The 20098-nt window shown below is 46.7% G+C and overlaps 5 protein-coding genes across 5 annotated transcripts; 3 read left to right on the top strand and 2 right to left on the bottom strand.

Moving 5' to 3' along the window:
• Positions 1–90: 90 nt before the first annotated feature.
• Positions 91–5991, top strand: RhiXN_01334 (CHAT domain protein; the record flags this gene model as incomplete). The annotated part of the gene is made up of 5 exons (XM_043321153.1): positions 91–3549; positions 3594–4320; positions 5009–5395; positions 5448–5729; positions 5786–5991. 5 exons carry the CDS (start codon positions 91–93, stop codon positions 5989–5991), a joined length of 5061 nt encoding a protein of 1686 aa, XP_043186976.1.
• Positions 5992–6611: 620 nt separating this feature from the next.
• Positions 6612–10250, top strand: RhiXN_01333 (cytochrome P450 family protein; the record flags this gene model as incomplete). Its single annotated transcript, XM_043321152.1, has 14 exons — positions 6612–6906; positions 6988–7148; positions 7206–7691; positions 8364–8490; positions 8545–8683; positions 8739–8927; positions 8981–9102; positions 9179–9321; positions 9380–9509; positions 9562–9575; positions 9625–9814; positions 9865–9931; positions 9987–10001; positions 10061–10250. 14 exons carry the CDS (start codon positions 6612–6614, stop codon positions 10248–10250), a joined length of 2268 nt encoding a protein of 755 aa, XP_043186975.1.
• A 1246-nt stretch (positions 10251–11496) lies between these two features.
• On the bottom strand, positions 11497–12277 carry RhiXN_01332 (uncharacterized protein; the record flags this gene model as incomplete). Its single annotated transcript, XM_043321151.1, has 3 exons — positions 11497–11895; positions 11942–12210; positions 12256–12277. The coding sequence occupies 3 exons, from the start codon at positions 12275–12277 to the stop codon at positions 11497–11499; spliced, it is 690 nt and encodes a 229-aa protein (XP_043186974.1).
• Positions 12278–12851: 574 nt separating this feature from the next.
• Positions 12852–14843, bottom strand: RhiXN_01331 (Transposase family tnp2; the record flags this gene model as incomplete). The annotated part of the gene is made up of 5 exons (XM_043321150.1): positions 12852–13823; positions 13961–14063; positions 14119–14215; positions 14277–14525; positions 14579–14843. 5 exons carry the CDS (start codon positions 14841–14843, stop codon positions 12852–12854), a joined length of 1686 nt encoding a protein of 561 aa, XP_043186973.1.
• A 327-nt stretch (positions 14844–15170) lies between these two features.
• Positions 15171–19282, top strand: RhiXN_01330 (uncharacterized protein; the record flags this gene model as incomplete). Its single annotated transcript, XM_043321149.1, has 14 exons — positions 15171–15282; positions 16526–16613; positions 16678–16700; positions 16756–17199; positions 17247–17494; positions 17542–17658; positions 17714–17726; positions 17805–17834; positions 17882–18228; positions 18462–18572; positions 18624–18704; positions 18751–18861; positions 18907–19161; positions 19208–19282. The coding sequence occupies 14 exons, from the start codon at positions 15171–15173 to the stop codon at positions 19280–19282; spliced, it is 2055 nt and encodes a 684-aa protein (XP_043186972.1).
• Between the last annotated feature and the right edge of the window lie 816 nt (positions 19283–20098).

Raw genomic sequence — 20098 nt, 5'->3', positions numbered from 1 at the left:
TTGCACCTGAAGCTCTGGCCAAATCAATCCTGATTCACTTCAGGCAGAAGCAACTCGGATAATAGGCCAGCTAGAAGAGACCAAGTCTCAATGCCCGAAGATTGTGCCCGACACTTGCAACTGGTGTACTCAATCTACTCTGTCTTATATCCACTTCCATCCGACTCATTCGGGGCGGGAACCGATTACGTCGATCTATGCGTTAGGTGCGAGATATTAGCAGTGGCCTATACCTCAATGGAAGACACACAGTTTCACATCAGAGGCTGGCTCAGCAACCTTGGACAATCGTATAAGAACCGATTCGAGATATTAGGAAACATAGACGATCTCAATCTGTCAATTGAATACCAAAGGCAGTCGATCTCATTGGCTCCTGATGCCCACGTCGACATGGCCGCTCAACTCACTGGCCTCGGTTGCAAATATATGACTCGGTTCGAACAACTCGGTGAATTGGAAGACGTAGAGAATGCTATGGGCTCCTTCGAGAAGGCCATAGTACTTACACCCAAAGAAGACTTTAATATATCGAATCGTCTTGACAATCTAGGCCTTGTCTACTACTCTAGGTTTGAAAGGTTAGGTCGGATAGAAGATATCAACAAGGCCATAGAGTTACAAAATCAAGTGGTTTCAGCAGAGGTAGAAGGGCACCCGGATGCACCTGACTGGTTTAGCAATCTTGGGAACTCTTACCTTAGCCGTTTCGGGGCAACATGTAAACAGGAGGATCTCAACAATGCCATTTATTGTCATAAAAAGGCAATATCACTCACCCCAGAGGGTGAGGACAGCGAAGGACTTTCGTCCAGGTTGAATAACCTCGGAAACTCGTGTATGGCACGTTTCGAATATTGCGGACAGGAGGAAGATATGGCTAGGGCGATCGAATATCAAACGCGGTCCGTGTCACTCTTACCAGAAAATCACCCAAATTTAGCTACATATCTCGCGAATCTGAGCGCATCTCACCTGGCTCGCTTCGAACACATTGGCGAACTCGTAGACATCAATAAATCGCTTGAGTTACAATTAAACTCTCTTTCTCTATTCTCTACTTCTGGAGAGCATTGTGACCTAGGGGGTATTTTCAATAATCTGGGTAACTGTTATGCAACTAGGTTCAGGCGTTCGGGATCAGCAGAAGACATCAACAATGCTATCGAGTATCATACTAAAGCGACGGAACTAACAAATGATGAAAACCCTAGCACACCCATTTGGCTCAACAATCTCAGTGGCTCATATTCATCTCGGTTCGACCTTTCAGGGAATCTAGACGATCTCAAAAAGGCTATAAACTATGCTAATCATGCCCTTGCAATTACTCCAGAAAAGCACCCACTGATGGCGAGCAGACTTACCAACCTGGGTAACCTGTACACGAGTCGCTTCGATCGGTTTGACGAGGTACATGATATCGAAAAAGCAATTGAATTTCACTCCAAGGCAGTTCTACTGTTTCCTACGGGCCACGAGGATCTTCCAGTCGGGCTTAACAGTCTCGGGAACTCGTATATGTCCCGGTTTAGGCGAAACAACAATTTGACCGATATAACAAAAGCCATAGAACACCACGGTCATGCAATCTCGATGGTATCTAGGAGCCATCCTGCTATATCCACCTACCTTAATTCACTCGGACTCTCATATGCCTATCGTTTTGGATACCTGGGAGATCAAGAAGACATGAATCAGGCCATTTTATACCACAAAGAAGCTATCCAACTTACACCAGCTGATCATCCTTTATTACCCAAGTGGCTTGCAAACCTCGGTAGTTCATTGGTCGACCGATTTCAGCACCATCATGAATTAGAAGACTTAAACCAGGCAATTGAGAACCAATCCCGCGCAATCACATTAACACCAGAAGGCCATACTGATATGTGCACCAGACTTATGCACCTTGGAGCTTGGTTTGGACTCAGATTTGACCGTTTGGGCTGCCTCAAAGATATTGATACAGCAATAGATCTCCAAGTCCAGGCGGTTTTGACAAGCCCTGATGGGCATCCAAACAACGCCCTTTGGCTCGATAACCTGGCTATGTCTTACACCGCCAGGTTCGGTCATTTAAAGGAAACGAAGGATATCGATCTAGCAATCAAACACCAGACTAAGGCTGTGACACTAGTTTCCGAAGGGAACACCACTTTACCAGGCAGATTGAATAACCTCAGTTGTTCGCACCTTCAGCGTTTTTCAAACTCTGAGGCACTGGAAGACTTAAACAGCGCTATCGAATACCAACGCAAGGCTCTATTGCTCATCCCTAAGGATCATATCCATACACACGGCATACTCTCTAACCTTGCCACCACCTATCTCAGCCGGTTTGAAGCCGCTGCAGATCTTGCTGATATTGACCAAGCAATAGAACTTTATTCCCATGCGGTGTCAACCGCACCTGAGGATCATGTATACAGGTTAAGCTCAATGAATCACCTAGGCCGATCGCTTCGGCATCGTTTTACGGTGACAAGAAATCTGAAGGACATAGACGATGCAATAGAGTACCACAGCTATGCTTTATCAAAGACTCCAGATGATGATATGAATGCACCGATGCAATTGAGGGACCTCGGAAAAGCATACAGCCATCGATTTCGGATTATGGCTGACGCAACTTCATTAGGAAATGCTTTAAAGTGCTTTGGTAAAGCTGCACAATCGCGCGCTACAGATCCAACGCAAAGGTTCTTGGCAGCGTGCGACTGGATCGATCTCTCATCAGGACATGCTGGTAGTGAACTCTTGAAGGTCTGCGAGGTTGCTATGGATCTCGTTCCAGAGATCGTTTGGATTGGCTCTACCATCGCACAAAGATACAACGATATACGTCGGATCAGGAACATAGCTCGCAGAGCAACAGCAGTGGCTATTCAGGCCTCTAAGTATTCATTGGCACTTGAGTGGCTCGAGCAGGGTCAATCTATCGTTTGGAACCAGGTCTTGAGGCTCCGAAGCCCTCTCGACGAACTAAGGAGTGTCAACCCAATCCTAGCAAGCCGGCTTGCCCAAGTGTCCAAAAGCTTGCACGACGCAGGCTCATTGCCTTCCAACTTTACTGAAATATTTGAAGACCCTCGTGAGTCCGAACGGGTTGCTCAGAAACGTCACCGTTTGGCCGAGGACTATGAGAACACCCTAATCCAAGTGCGACAAACACCTGGATTCGAAAACTTTCTTCGTCCCAAAAGATTGTGCGAACTGCTCCCAGCTGCTCATAAAGGGCCTGTAGTTTTGATTAACGTCGACAAATCGCGCTGCGATGCTCTAGTCATAACACCAAGTTCCACTGATGTTTTCCTTGTTCCTCTTTTCAGAATTTCGTACAATCAAATAGTCCAACTTCGTGACAGGATAGAGCGCTCACTTGAAGATCTGTGCTTCAGGAAGCAAAGTAATTACAGACGCCCACTAATGCTGTCTCAAGAAGAGAATCCACAAAATCAAGATTTTGAATTTGTTCTAAGCACTATCTGGACCGGTATCACGAAGCCTGTGCTAGATTTTCTGGGCTACAAGGCAAGCCAAGAACTAGTTAGCCGATGAGATTTAGTTTCTAAGAGTATCAATTCACACAGCCCACGTCATCTATAGACTCCACTCCGCATATCACATGGTGTACCACGGGTCCACTGTCTTCACTTCCCCTTCATGCGGCCGGGAACTATAGTGAGACTGGCGCCAAGGTGTTTCAATACGTTATCTCGTCGTATACCCCAACTCTTGGCGCAGTTATTCCCGGTCACTCTCCGGAACTATGTGTGGCATCAAGCGTATTGGGTATTGCGCAAGAGAATACTCCGGGACAAGGCCATCTTCCGGGGACGACGAACGAGCTCTCTCGCATTTCAGAGCATGCTAAAGCACCAATTATTTTCTCAAGACTTACTGGTTCTTGTGCAACAACGCTCGCTACTCTGGACGCGATGGAGCAACATGACTGGATTCACCTCGCATGTCACGCAACCCAGGATATTGCGGAGCCCACCGAGAGTGGGTTTTTCTTACACGACGGGATCTTAGCCCTATCAAGGATTGCGCAGGAGGATCTCAAGGGAAAGGGGCTGGCGTTCCTTTCAGCATGTCAAACCGCGACAGGCGATAGGTCATTGACAGACGAATCAGTACATCTCGCGTCAGGGATGCTTATGGCTGGGTATCCGAGCGTAATTGCCACATCATGGTCAATCGTAGACTGTGATGCTCCACTGATTGCGGACACTATATACCAATTCCTTCTCAAAGACGGCAAGATGAATCATAGGGACACAGCGAAAGCATTACACGTAGCAGTTGAGAAATTGCGTGAGCATATTGGGGAGAAAATGTTTTGGCGCTGGGCTCCTTATATTCATATTGGTATCTAGTTATTTTTCTCCTGTAAAATTACGAAATAATAATATCGATAGTATATTCGAACTCGGCAAGGCGCTGAATTTATGCCACATACAAGCAAGAAGTGGGTGGGTGTGAACAAATGGGAGAACAAAAGAGTGTATGCTTAACCAATACCACGAGATACAGATTATATCACGGGCACTAAGCGATACAATCTGAACTTTCAGCGCATGCCAGGCTGCCACCGAGAATCGGACCAGGCCCAATTTAGTCCATACCAAGTGAATCCCAAATAAGTATAAATAGTGGTTACCCAGTTGTGATATATATTGTACTCCCAGACAAACTCAGTTCGGTCACGTAGCATTTAATTCATCTTTTAAGGAAGTTTATATTTACTTCGGCATGCATTGGTGCATTTTAGCCTTACGAAAACCCGCAACACTTTTTTTCTGTACAAACATAACCAAGATGCGCATGACCCGCACTTCCCTTTCGTTATATGTGCGTGGTAGACTTGTATGTACATGATTTTAAGCCGCTAATAGGGTGTTCCTTTTTTGGAACATGCACGAGGCTTGCCTCGCCAGCTGACCAGCGCGTGCCAGCCACAACTTCCACTGATTCTCACCTACGGACTCCGCAAGTCTGCTAGACTTCAGCATGTTTCTCAAGTCCCTAGGGCTACGCGTTTACATTACAGACGCATCCGGATCACCCCTCTCAGAGTACCAAGAGGTCAAAACAGCAGATAATGCCATTGAGTATATGCAATTTCACGCTTACCATACTTGGGTTGATCAAGACTTCCCTAGATGCTGGATTCCCTCTGTAGAAGGCGCCAACTTCCAAATCCACTGGGAGGTTCTTGATAGGACTCCAATGGCAGCTGGGTGCTGTTCCTGCGCAACCCCGTATTTCGATGGGGTCAAATTGAAAAGCAAGATTGCCCCTAACGGAAAGAATAAGGGAAGACTATACGGACATCCGGTTGCGCCGTCCACTATTCGGTTATACCAATTTGGGAAGCGGACGTTCACAGGTGAATAAGATCAAATACGTACTATGTATGGCAGCCAAGTTCATCATTATAGATGAGGAGGACACATCCGTGGCGAACGCAATGGCTGTGGAGGACCTTGGTACAATTCGACTCAAAATAGAGTGGGGGCAATGCGTACAAAAGGATAAGCGCACCCTACGCCGCTTCACCGATCCGAGGCCAGCCCCAGTTCATGAAAAATTAGCCAAGAAAGGATTTTGGGACTCGGCTGGGCTGGGTCAAACTGCGGAAGTTCATCTGCCTGCGTTTGGAAAGTTTATTAGGAAAGAAGAGGCAAGTTGTGGGAATTTTGTTTTTCGCTACGCTTCCGAAGGTAAACATCGTGTAATGATTTCCCATACCTCCGATTTACTAACTTCATCTCCCAAGATTCTCTCAAAGCACAAGGAATTATGCCTATTGTTTCCAAGATCGAGTCGACTCCCAAATCAGAAGACATAAAAAAATCTGAGCCGTTGGATATACAACTTGGTCGCAAACGAGTGCGCGCTGCCAGACCAGAAGCGAGCGGGTCTGACACCGTCGAGGATGATGATAGGATCCCTCCTCCTCTCGCGAAGAAGCACAAGCCATAGATTTAAAACATTATATAATTTAAATTCTGTAAACAGATGAGCAGGGTTACGTGTAAAGATAGAAATCGACAACCGAAGCTCCTTGCTTTCCATTTGACTGTACGCGCACGAACAAGATCTTTGATAATTATGGAATAGATTAATACTCCTTTTGGTGCTCAAAGTTGACGTTGTGCGTATGTTAAATCGTTGTGTACGCAGGGATGTAATAGCCGCCTTCTTTAGGGTTTATACTAGGCGAGTATGATACGCATTGTAATTGGATGGGTGGCAAATACCGGCTTCAAGCCACTTGGGGGCTTCGCAATCGTGGCTTGGCCAGAACTTCATAGTCACCATGCTGTTTGAAGATGAGAGCAGATACGAAGTAATTGAGTGATATATTCAGCTGTTATATATACAAGCCGATTCTAGAATAGCGCTGCTGTCACTCCCTCCCAGCTGATCATCACCAACCCAAAGGAGAATAACCCATCAATTCGATATTCGAGTTCGACACCAACAATTCAAATTCATCAAGACTAGACCCGGCTATCAGGTACCGATGACGAATCCTAGTGACCTGATCATCTCAACCACCTTGCTCAATACTACTCCCACCATTATCATCCTAAGGTACCATGGCACAGTCCAAGAACATACGCCCTCTGGAAATGCAAGTTGGCGGACATAAGGGCGTTCAACAGTCTGGCGAAGGCGATCTTATCATGAAGCCTTGTCTTCCCGCAGAACGCGACTTTTACCAAGCCATCGCCGCGGATGAGCGTCTCGCTGCGCTACGCCCACACGTAGCCAAATTCTATGGAACTTTGAGACTTGAAGGCCAGGTTAATGCTGAGGGCGCGCCCGGCGGAGAGCTAGGGGCTGATCAACTGAGGGAGGTACTAGCAAAAGGAGCCAGCGAACCGGATTCGGGTAAAGATGAGTGATACCCTAAGAGATGGGCGCTTATAGACTAACGTGAGGGGGTCGGATGATTACAGTCGATTGTACTAGAGAACTTGTCACATCGGTTTAGAAAGCCAAATATTTTGGACGTTAAGCTCGGGACGGTCTTGTATGATGACAGCGCGAGCGAGGAGAAGAAATTACGAATGGAAAAGGCCGCAAAGGATACGACGAGCTTTGAAACAGGTGTACGATTGACCGGGTTTTCTGTGAGTCGGGTCGTTTACCAATGACTATGGTGCGTGACTGATGTACATAAATGCTAGGTATACGATCCATCTAGTTTCACTTACACCGTCACACCCAAGGAGTACGGCAAATCAATCAAGGCCGAGCAATTACCTGAGGGAATCGCCCGCTTCTTTCCTGAGACAGTTCCTCGCGAGCACTTACTGAGGGTACTGGGACTGGTCCACGATAAGCTAGTCGAGATCCAACAAGCGTTGGCTGAAACAGAGATTCGCATGGTGGCCGGCAGTGTGCTAATCGTCTGGGAGGGTGATCCCAAGGCCCTTGAACGTGCGATCCAAACCTTGGACGAGGGTAGGGATGTACTAGAAGAGAGCGACGACGATGTCGACGACGAGGCCGAAGTCAACGAGAATGACCGCAAGCCGGGGCCAGTTTACTTGATCAAATTGATCGATTTTGCGCATACACGCTTGGTGCCTGATCAAGGGCCAGATGAATCGTTGATGATTGGGATGGGAACTACTATAAAGTTGTTGGAAGGACGTATTAGGGAACTTCGGGTAACTGCATAGACTGGTCGTCCAGGATGGTTTGAATTTGAATGAACGAATACATGTGATATCCCGTATTGGACTTATCCGGCTCGGTGATTCCGGCAATCTTTAATAGCGATGCTTTTAGAGATCAGGTAGGTCCATACATCTTGAAGTAGTGTATATTGTGCGCTAAGCTCTAACGGAGAGGTTCTACACAAGACTTGAGTACCGCGAATGTTATCGTAGGAGCATTTTCGGGTACAAGTAAGAGACAGGAACTGGTATTAACGGTGAATGTCCACCGGTTACTGACTTACCGCACTATTCCGAGGGGGCTCCCCCAAAAGAGACCAATCTTCTTACGAAAATTGCATCCCCACGTCACTAAATTGGTGCCGTATAAGCCAGAAAATAAGGTTCTGGTCTATGTCATTAAAGTTTCATGGTCAACCGCATCTAGAGATAGAAAAGCTTGGGCAGATGTGCTGGATGAAATATGGAAGTGAAGGTTGCTCCGTCAATATCATCATCACCCTTGAAGGCCCCGGGTATTACGACATACTTTGTAAGCTTGGATGGCACACGTATTTAAGAGCACCGGAAGAGTAGCAGAGTTTTTGCGGAACCATCATGACTTGGGACATTGTATTGACTTTGCTCCTCGTTTCTGTCCTCACATACGCGATATACATACAGCTAACTCCCACAGGAAAGCTCCCGCTCCCGCCGGGCCCAAAGGCTGATCCTTTGATTGGGCATTTACGAGCATTGCCCACGTCTGATGAGCATCTAGTATACACGCGATGGGGGAAAGAATTGAACAGTGCGGTGTCTACATTTCACTCATGAAAGAATCATAGTGCTAAGACCAACATAGGCGACATCGTATCCATCTCTGTTTTTGGCCAAACAATCGTTGTTCTCAACTCTGCAAAATCCGCAAACGAACTGTTGGAACAGAGGTCGAGCATTTACTCCAGTCGCACACAACTGCCTATGATATCGGACCCAAACTTGTTGGCACTCTCGTCCCTTTGCATCTTCCTCTCATTTACTAACGTTAGATTACAGAGTCGACTGGGGTAAAATCACAGGCCTGTTACCCTATGGTGAAAGATGGCGCGCTCAACGCCGTATGACCCATCTTTCCTTACACAAGGGAGCAAGTCGGGAGTTTTGGCCATTGGTTGTAAAACAAGCCAGATTTGCATTGCGGAGGATTGCCGACAACCCGGATAGATTTATAAGAGAGATCAGAAGGTTGGTCTTTCCCTGATCAGAAGTGTCTAGTCACAATTTACTGCAAATTACAGAATGTCAGGGAGTACACTTCTTTCGGCTGTTTATGGCTATGAAGTCACTTCTGCAGATGACCCTCTTGTCGAAATTGTTGAAACAGCACTGGATCATTTGTGCGAGGCTGCTATTCCTGGAAGTATGTTATACGCATATGCGTATGTATCTTGTCTGTCACCCGTATAACATTGATGAGATTTTATTGATTTATCTAGATTTCTTGGTGAATGTTATGCCTTGGATACGATACATTCCTGACTGGGTGCCTGGGTCAGGGTGGAAGAAGACCGTAGATAAGTGGAGGAAAGAGAGAGAAGAGATGGTAGATGTTCCATTCAATTATACTAAACAACAGATCGTAAGTGCCCTGCTATGCCTTTTAATAGTGAGACGATTGAAGGGAGGCATCCGAACAGGCACAAGGCATCGCTCCTCACTCAGTACTCAAGGGACTCCTCACAAAGCTTGAGAGCGAGCTTGAAGCGGGGGATGAATATGCAGAACAAGAGGACCGAATCAAGTGGGTTACTGCGACACTGTTTGGTGGTAAGTTTAAAACTTTACGATCGAATTCCAATCAATTAAACGTGGCTTTTAGCGGGCTCCGATACTGTAAGTACTTTACAGTTTGACTCATGATTCTTGTCCAACCGTCCCTTAGTCGGCAGCAACCACGTCCGTATTCATCCTCGCCATGGTCCTCAACCAGTCCGTCTTTGCAAAAGCCCAAGCTGAAGTGGACGCTGTGATTGGAAGAGAACGGCTGCCCGAAATGAGCGATCGTGGTTCATTGGCGTATGTAGAGTGTGTGATGAAGGAAGTACTAAGGTGGCAGCCTGTCGTTCCTCTTGGTGAGTTGAGTGTCTTCTTTTACGAACGAGAAAATGCTAAGATAGAGCAGCCATTCCGCACGCTGTTGTCGAGGACGATGAGTATCGTGGGTGGGCGATACCCAAGGGTTCAACTATGTATGTTCTATCAATTCAAGTGTAGTAAAGGAAGCTAATGACGGTCTCGATGAAGCATCGGAAATATCTGGTAGGCTCTTGGTACTGATCCAATACACGAGCGAAACGATCACTCAAAAGATGATACAGGGCAATTAGCTACGACGAGACTATATACCACGAACCTGAGCAGTTCAATCCCGATCGTTTCCTAGATCCCAAAACTCAGGCGTCGCCCGCATTTGGGTTTGGTAGAAGGCAAGATATTCGACTCACTACACGTATTGATATTGAAACCCCAATGTCTACTAAGGTCGTGTCCTGGCGTACACTTGGCTGAATCAACCCTGTTCATCATGATCTCAACTCTTTTGGCACTATTTGATATTCGACCTGCCAAAGACGAACATGGAAGCGACATCATTCCAGAGGTGAACATGAAGGCAAATGCATTAGTGAGGTAAATTGGAACGTTTTATTATGAAATAATATTGACAAGACTGCTAGTTATCCTGCAGACTTCCGGTGCTCGATTATCCCAAGGTCAGAAAAGGCCATTGGGCTACTGAAAGCATCGATTCTGGAGGCATAATAAAAATCGGGTCTGAAATAATGGCCAGTTGTGAATATAAAAAGGATAGGGTTATTGGCATTCAGCAAATATTAATCAATTCAATTCGCCCCCTTCACAAGTGCCGCAATCTTGAGAGTGCACTGCAATACACACCATACAACTATATTATCTCAAGAATATGCTATTGGGATATAATAACGCTATGTTTTACGGCTCTATATATAGTATTATACATACAAGGGCAAGGGGCGCGCGATATTCGTACGCCAGTTCCGGTTATATGCGCTACCCCTCATGTGAAACGAATCAAAAAAGCCACTCACGTGACGATACTGGCCTCGACCAGAATTGTTCGTACTTAGTTTCTAACCATATACTACTCTCGTTTGTTTTCTTCTGCTTGTGCATGTATCGCTTTAGATGACCTTATAAGGCTCCGGGAAGAACTTTTCACCCTATGTCTTGTCGAAAGCGCAGGAATGGGAAGTTGTATGTAGAATATCCCCAGCTTCGTCTATGTCGTAGCGAACTGAGGTCTACAGGAAAACTTTCAGTGAGCATATATACGAGAAATACTTGGGGTTATAAATAGTAACAAATGCGTCGTGTGGACACGCATGCAAGTATTCGACTTACGATACTGATACTTCAACATGTCTTTACCTTCACCACCTCAACCAGGTGTTAATTACGAATTGCCATATTGGTGGTAACGAGCGATCGGTCACCGGTAGCGTTTGTATTTGTGTTCGACAATAAGTATTGACCTTACGATAATAAGATTCAATCAAGTCTAAATAGTCACTGTGAAAAGTAACCTATTTAAACATAGGGGGGGTGCCCCTTAAAACCCGTCAGATTGCAATTTACTTACTTAAAATCAGCACTTAAAATTCTGAGCTGGTACCAAGGGGTACTTAAAACTCCAGGGGGAGGGGGTGCTTGGTTTAAGAGGGTATTCTACTCGGGACTCGTTGATAAATTACATGATAAATTTAAGTACATACAGCAGTTAATTTGCCCATCCATCTTCATTGTCCGAGTCATGCTCGTCCACCCGGAAGTCCGTGCGGCAAATTCCTCCACTACGATCAATGATTACCCATTCTCCTGCCTCCCGTGTTGCCCGTGTGAATACGCGCCCAGCGACGTTCTTGACAGACGTGATGTCAAGAACGAACGATCGCCCAAATTTTGTGAAGGAGATCCTTTCCTCGGCGGCATCTCCCTCTACATCCTTTGCCTCGGTGATATGTGCAAGGACGTGTGTTGTGGGGGCGTCAATTTTGTTTTCTTGGTCGGTGGGGAATGTGACCGCAAGAATAAAGTCAAGGCGGCCGTAACCGGTCACACCAATCATGTTAACGGTTGCATCAGGGTTGTTCTCGTTCTCATCTCTCTGAAATGTAAACTAACACAAAATTAATACAAAATAATAACGGTCATGGGTGACTTACACGAACAAAAGACGAGTCGCGTTTGCCATAAATAGACGAGGGATTGCATGCAACGGCCGAACGGATACAATCACCCCCGTCACCTATTTGGAGCTTTCCCCAGCGTTCGCATTGCTCCGGTAAGTACGCAAGCCACCCGTGGTATGTAAGACGAGGCAGCTGCCAAAAGTTGTTGGTGCGAAAGTACCTGGCAACATGTTGGCGGATGGTGCCTTTGAGACGAAACTCGCGGAGGCGGGGGAATCGAAGGATGATATCGTGCTGTTCATCTATCAAGGTATGAGTACCCAAAATTAATCCATAAATTTACTCACATTCGGGGTACATAAATTCCATTCGACTGATCGGAGCCGGCGCATTGTTCTTGCCAAAGAGCAGTGCCTTTCGAATGCTTGGGAATCAATTCGCTATTGCGGCGATTTGGCCCATATGAAGGACATGTTTGCTGATTGTCACATATGGTACTACTTTGGACTTGGCGCAAAAAGTGACTTCACGGCAGTATTGCTCCATACAAAATGACCATGCGACCCAGACAGGCCTGCAGCGGAGAACATCGTTGGCGACATGAAGAAGCGCATGTAGAGTTAGTTTACAGACACACAGCCTGTTGTATTTATATTGATAATAATATCTATTAAGAACATTAGTCTTGCAAGTGAGCAAAATTCAAGACTTACTCTTCAAAACCCTTGACGTAATGAGCAATCTTGTCTCTGAGTTGCTCTATTTGAGCTGTAGTGTTAGTAACTGAGGTAAGACACTTCATGATCTCCACAAGCTCCAGGTAATGTTTGTAGTATTTCTTGGCAAGCCGTCCACGTAGAACTACTGGTCCAATAAAAACTAGCCAGAAAGCCCAAGTCTTGCCGCAAAAAACCGCTTGGCTAGTCTGAATGTTAGGCAAGGGTCAAATGAATGCGGCAGGTAGTGTTTTTGAAGCCTCTTTGGTCTCAAGTCCAATAGCGGCCCAGTTGTCAGCAGATATCAAATAATCCTTGTTGCCAGAATCATCAATGCCGTGACAAGATCCAGTCCAAAGTGAGATAAGTTCACGGCCATGATTGAGAAGAAACAAGTGAAGGTATTTGTGCGGGTACGAGTCAGGCCAACAAATCAAGGGAATGCGGTTGAGGATCAAATGGTTGATGAGTCCGTAGTTCTTAGACAAGGCATCACGTTGGCGCTTTGTGTTGGCAGCATCCATTTCTCCAAGTTGGTCAGCAATCCTAGCTTTGGTGCGGAGAGGGAGATCAAGTGGGTTGTACAAAGGAATTGTATTGGGCAGGAAATCCTGTGGGTCAGGTCTGCCGTCTGGGATTGCGTCGGGGTAGTTGGCTGGGTTAGCAAGAGGGATGTAATAACCCTTGCGGCAGGTATGATAAACACCAATGGCCTTGCACGCGCAACAAGGAACCTTGCCGTTTGGTCCTTTCATTTGGGTCACGTGCTTGATTGCCTGCATGTTGCCCAAAATGAGAAAAGCATGGGCCCATAACTTGAACCGTTCCCGCCTAGTGACGTTGTAAGTCTCAACCCCACGAGCCTGTTCAATTGCCTCCCCCACAAACGGCTCCAGGTACAAGTCAAAATCCTTTGGCTGGTTTGGTCCAGGGATAACGCCCAGGGGAATCAAATTGCAAAGCTTAACGCGTTTGCTTGCAGGGAGATTTAAATTGATGGCCATAATTGGCCAACAAGTACTTTTCTCAGAATGCGCCTGCTCGAATAGGTTGACGCCATCTGTCGTGACCGCATAGGCAATGTCACAAGATCCATGAAAATACCGGACTCCCAAGTCCTCACCTTTGACAATAATGTTACTTTCACACAGATCTTTATAGCGTTGCAAGTCAATGTAATCATCCATCCGGCCTTCTTCCTGTGTATAGTTGGCTCAATAATACATTCTCTTAATCATCTCCGGGTTGTTGAAATACCCCTGGAATCAAGGGGTTGTTGGGAGATACTCAAAAACCTGGCGTGGTCTTCCCTTTGAGTCATAGCGCGGCTCCTTACATGTAGAGCATATATCCTTGTTGGCGTAGGGTCCAGTGAATGCGTGACAGATGTTGATGCAGCAGTCAATTGGTTGAGGGGATATCCCAGAAAGAATAGCAAGCTTTCAGTGTAAGCAATAGGCTGAGAGCAAATAGATTTTCTCCCAAAATGAATACCAAATACGTTTGTAGTTGCGCTGCAAGATGTGTCCAAACAGTTGTATAGCCATCATCTTGATGCTATCCATTTCTTCCTTGGTAAGAGTTTTGGCAACTGGTAATTGTAATTGTAAGATATTGCGTGCAAGAACTAAAAAAAGGAAAAGAAAACTTACTAATGTTGTCCATTTCAAGAGTGTCTTTGTCAAACCAACAATTGTACTTGCAATAATCCTCCTCCGTGATGTGTGCAAATCCATCCTTGTCAGGGGGTTCCTTGTTGTTGGGCGGGGGAGTTGGCGTTTGCAAGGGAATGCAAACAGGGTTGTCAATATCATGCCAATTGGCATGCGAGTCCTCCAACTCAGACAGCTTGCTGTCAAGGTGTGCGCCCATGTATGCATCAATATTGTTAAAGCTGTTGTCTGAATTCAAAATATAATGCAAATTTAGCTGCATACATTTGCAAAATACTAACCTCCAAGCCCTAAATCCCCTCCACGGTCTTTGTACTGATGCGCATTATGCATTGTATGGTCAATATCCATTCCATTCTCACTATTTTCAGCGTTGTCCTCATTGTCTTCAATGTTGCCCGCACGCAAAAGTTGGTCTAGCCACTGGGCTTTGGCTAGATGTTGATAGCGGGTGCGTATGTGGCACTCATGGGGGGTAGTACCATACTTATTTATTCCACAGTAACACCAAACACGCTCTCCAGTGACTGCTCTACGGTCGGGCATGTTGCGGTTGGACTTAGTGAAATTTGTTGGTTGTGGTCACGTGCTGATGGAAATTGCCGATTCCTTGCGCTCATTTGACCGCCGCCCTCCTTGCACCCTCTTGCTCTTAGCCACCACTAGCCACCCCCGTTCTACTCCCCCAGCCAAAATTGCTCAAAACTGGCTTATACCAATAGATAAGTGGCTCAAATTGTTCTCCATTATCATCCAATAGCCCCCCTACATTTCCAACGCATCCCATATTGTCCAGTCGCAAAGACTGGGTAAGTGACATTTCACCAATTTCGTAATTTCTACTAATATGATCTCTTTATTCTAGTATCTACAATGTCTCAAGACATCCTAGCATTGTTATTGAAGTTTGCAGCTAACCCTGATCTCCTCCCACAGTTCCAGGCGTTCCTTGAGGCACAGGGCGCCGCAAAGTCATCAGTCCCTGGTAAGTACATTGTTTATGTCGTACACCACTGTAAGGTGGGCACACGCTAGTGGAGTTGGGCGCTTAAGGCCGTACTACTACAAGCAACACGTATGTAATCTAACTAACAAGGCTATACTACTTCCGCTGTTACAACCTCCTTAAATATACCATTAGAATCGCACGCTTTTTCTATTATTTTTAGTATTTTTTACGGACTTGATATCTTCTGTTTTTCAATCACGTGATCTCGGCGCTTATAATGCCGAGATGCCGCGCCAAGATGCCGTGCCAAGGGCGCTTAGGAGCAATCCACGCTTCTGCGCAGCCAGCAGTACGCTTCTCTTTTCACACGGACTCTTCTTTTCTCACAAGCACAGACCATGTAAATAGTGTGCTCTTGTCTATATATACAGCAGGAAAATCGCTTGGAGACCCCAAGTCGATTTTACCTCGTCTCATATCCATTGAGGAGGCTCCAGCCAGCTAAGTAGTTGGCCCCCAGAAGTTCAGCTGACGTAACCCCCTTACTTTAACCTACCACACCTCCCAGGCCTCTGGCCCCTTCGCACTCAGCAGTAGATAGTAAGCGTCGCCTTAAGCGACTTAGTTAGTATTAGTATAGCCTAGATAGTTCGTTAGATAAGCATTGTCAGTAGTAGTACGGCCGTAAGCGCCCATCCCACTAGCAAGTACCCACCTTACAGTGGTGTACAACATCCGCTTAAGGCGGACTACTACTACTTAACTAATGCAAAGGGGCCTTAGGCCTGGAGGTGTGGTGAGTTAAGGGGTGGTGAGCGTCTGAGTACTACTGGGGGCCTGCTACTTAGCTGGCTGACTAATCCTCCTCAATGAATATGAGACGAGGTAAAATCGACTTGGTGTCTCCAAGCAATTTTCCTGCTGTTTATATAGACAAGGCACACTATTTACATGGTCTGTGCGCGTGAGAGAAGGAAGCATAGAAGACAAATGAGAAGCCTGCTGCGGGCTGCGCAGAAGCGTGGATTTCTCCTAAGCGCCCTTGGCACAGCATCTCGGCGCGGCATCTCGGCATAATAAGCGCCAAGATCACGTGATCTGAAAACAAAAGATATCGAGTCCGTAAAAAATACTAAAAATAATAGAAAAATCGTGTGATTCCAATGGTATAAGTAAGGAGGTTATAACAGTTTAGTACATTGAAAACAGCTATTCAACGTTGTAGAAGGTGGATATATTTTATCTAGATTTATTACGCATTTTTAACCCCCAACCCCAGAGTCTGGCCCACCCGCGGGCCCATCAATCCCCAATGCAGAAGAGACACAAGGCCAACCAACCACACGTAATCAGTGCTTGACACCTTGGTAAGTATCTAAATACCGTATCTATTGAGCTGGACAGCTAATCACACAATCTGGTAGTCAAAAGTCACCTCCCCGGCGCTCTATCAAGTAAGTACTAGCATATATTCTGGCATGCTAACTTGTCAATTAATTAACTTAACAGGGATCACAAAAACACACAAAATCCATATCCTTCCCCTTCCGTTGATACTTCCATTCGGCATTCTTACCACTCCAACTCTTGCTCTCTCACTCACAATCATGCTTGTTCTCCAGCTTGTTCTCCAGCTCATTATCCGGCTTGTTCTCCCACTTGTAATTGTACTTGGTCTCCGGCTTTTGATTGTGCCCGGTCTTGCTGTTGTGATTGTGGTTGCGCCCGCCCCCACTCCTGCTCCTGTTCTTGCTCTTGCTCTTGGACCCGTTCTTGCTCTTGCTCTTGTGTCCGGTCTTCTACTCACAATTGCGCCCCCGCCCGCTCCCGCTCTTGAGAGGGCCCTTATCATCACTCCAGCAACCAGCCTACCACTGAGACCAAGAAGCCAAGGGGCTGGGGCAAAGCAGATTATTACAATCAAATGCCAACATCTTATCAGAAAGGAGGCGGGTCAGAGGGCGGCAGACGTGGTGGACACGTCTATGAATTTGTCAAAGGTGCCAAGGTCATCAAAGCCACTTTCCTCAAGTGCATGTCCCGCCAGGAGGCACACAAATTTATAGTCAAGCATGGTCACCCTTTTGGACACAAATACAACATGTACTTTAATCCATATGGATATGTGCCCAAGGATCCAAAGGCGGTTGCGCGCATACATCAGCCCCCTGGTGAGTGTGGTGTTGACTGGCAGCTACTCTATGCAATGGGTTGCCGCGGAGACTATGACTTGTATAACAGCACGCGGGTAAGTCACACATTGGTCAAATGTATTGACTGACCCACTTGTTATAGGGAAAGATCTGGGCTGTGGCAAAGGCATTTGCATGTAGGATTGTGGAGCGCAGGCAGCTAGAAACAATAACTTGGGGTGACTTTGGTTCAAGCAATTGCAAGGAGTTCTATGATGGAGTAAATATATATTTATTTGCTTCATTCTTGACACTCTGACTATTATATTTTTTAGTGTTATAAAGCTTGTCCATGGCTCTTCCATTTCCGGGGCGAGGCGAACGACGACTGCTGGGTGGCTTGATTGGTCATCCAGCAATATTTAGTTCAGGCCAAGGGATACGACCCAAAGCGAAGTAAGTGGCCGTGCATCTTATCTAATCATTGCTGACGTACGCTATAGCAAAACCCAGGGAACAGGACGACAATCTTCGTCGGAATGCATCCAAACTTGCGCATAAGGACGTAATCCCACCCAAGGACGAGGACCCGTACTATATCAATGTGCCAGAAGGGGGCTACGGCAATGGGCCCAAGCGGTTGGCGAAATTCAAGCGCTCTGATTCACCCTCTTGCGGGCGATCCTTGTCCACCCAACTGCCTCCCTCGACTTCGTCCTCGAATTGCCACGCTCGTCGGGCAGACAAGGTCGTTTCGGAGGAAGAAGCTCGCGCTACGGCGTCCAAGTCCAGCGCATCAACAACGAAGCCTGCAGCACAGCAGGGAAATAAGCAAAAGGCAAGTGTTGGAGTATACTTTTAATAAATTCTAACTTGACATCTAGGTCCTTCGCAAGAGAAAGCGAGTTGTAGAGTCATCGGACAGTGAATCGGAGCAGGCAAGTTAATTGAATGTAAACGTATACGAGTGTAACTAGTAATTTACACTTCAAGGAGCCCGCTGCAAACGCAAATTCCCCGCCCCCGGCAAGCCCCCCGTCCCTCGACTCCCCCAGAGACCGCCCATCCCTGTCTCCGCCCTAGGATAGCCCCCCGTCCCCGTCTCCGCCCCCACCCCCGGCAAGGTCCCCAACAAAGACGCCTCGCTCAATCGTTGAGGTGGTTCTTCGGTCGCCAGCCCCGGTCAAACCCATGGTATGTCTTAGTTCTTGGTCGAAATCGAGCTGATCGTGCCACCATCCCAAGGAGCCCTGCCGAAAGGAGCCGTCAAAGCCTGCCGCCGACCCCAAAGAAACGCGGCGACTGAAGCGCAAGGCCGAAAACGATGTAAGTTCATCATGCTACCAAAACAATCACTTACGTTTCCTTGTAGCGAGATGAACCTGCCACAAAGAGGCAGCAGCCAAGCCGCGTCGTGGAGCCAGCCGTGGACAAGGAGGCCGGGGAGCAGGGGCCATCGAAGCGAAAGATTCGTCCAAGAATGGTAAGCATATAGTCTCAGTTATTCGAGTATTAACATTGTTTCAAGCGCCCGAAACGCGATCCCACCCCCGAACCCGAACCCAAGTCCCAGCTCCCCCCACCCCCACCCCCGCCTCCGAATCCGCCCCAGCAGCCCCAGCCCCAGCCCCAGCCCGAGGGAGGTAAGGAACATCCCGATGGTGGAGACGGTGCCTCATCCACCAAGCCCTCGGCCCCCAAGCCACGTGAGTCGACGCCTGCTCCCGATTCACCGCCCACTCCCAAGCAGACCAAGAGAGGGCGATCCAGGAATATACCCGATGTAGGCGCCTCTATTTATCTTGTAAATTAGCTAATTCGTCCACCAGGAGGAGAGCCGAGTCGTCAAAGTGACGAAAATGACGATACGCACTCGCCGTGATGGACTTCGCACCCGCGAATGAGTGGATTATCGCTAAGCCAACTTCGCGGTGCTGGCGACAAGGCGATGAGCTCAACGGACTCATGATATTATATGCAATTGTACGACTTTTTTCGTGTGTGGCTGACCCGTGAATGTATGACCATTGAACCAATTAACGTGATTAATTTTAAGTACCCCGTCTAAGCTACTAGCTACGTGCACACGATCGTGTGACATTTAAGTGGTAAGGAGGTGTAATCCAATATGGAATTATAAGAAGGTGGAGTACTAAAAGGGTGACACTCCGATAAAGTACGCCCCATACGTAAACTTAAGTACTTAATCTAGTAAAATTTTAAAGCAGTTACCACCTTGTATTTAAGCCGGTTTCTTTTCACAGTGAGTGAGTTACCTAAGTTGTACTCGTGACTCCTGTGACATCTCCAACCAAACTTCAAGCTGCCTTTGGTGGGCTACTAATTCTCTCTCTACAAGTATACGTATTGTACGATTATTGAAACAAACTTCCAGGCACTCATATAGGGAAGTCTTGGGTCTGCATCCATAGTATCTACAATAGGTCTGGTTAGGGTAGGACATTGCAAAGATATAATCACAACAGGACCAGCTGCAATGGTATTTCGCAAGCCATCTGAAGGGATATCCCCAACAAGAATAAAATAAACTGTGTCTTTGGAGAGGGTGTCTCGCTTTTTCCAGGCGGCTATCATAGGTGGTAAATTCCTGTTGATACCGGCAAAATTGCTGTCAAAAGTACATGCGCTCATATCTTGAAGTGGTGTGTGTTAGAATCTGGTGTAAACAGTCGTGTACAAGATGGACGCATTTACCATTC

The sequence above is a fragment of the Rhizoctonia solani genome, chromosome 16 (genome assembly GCF_016906535.1).
Source record: "Rhizoctonia solani chromosome 16, complete sequence".
In the NCBI taxonomy this organism is placed as follows: domain Eukaryota; kingdom Fungi; phylum Basidiomycota; class Agaricomycetes; order Cantharellales; family Ceratobasidiaceae; genus Rhizoctonia; species Rhizoctonia solani.
The sequence above is the reverse complement of the archived record's forward strand: the minus strand, read 5'-3'. Positions and strand labels throughout refer to the sequence as shown.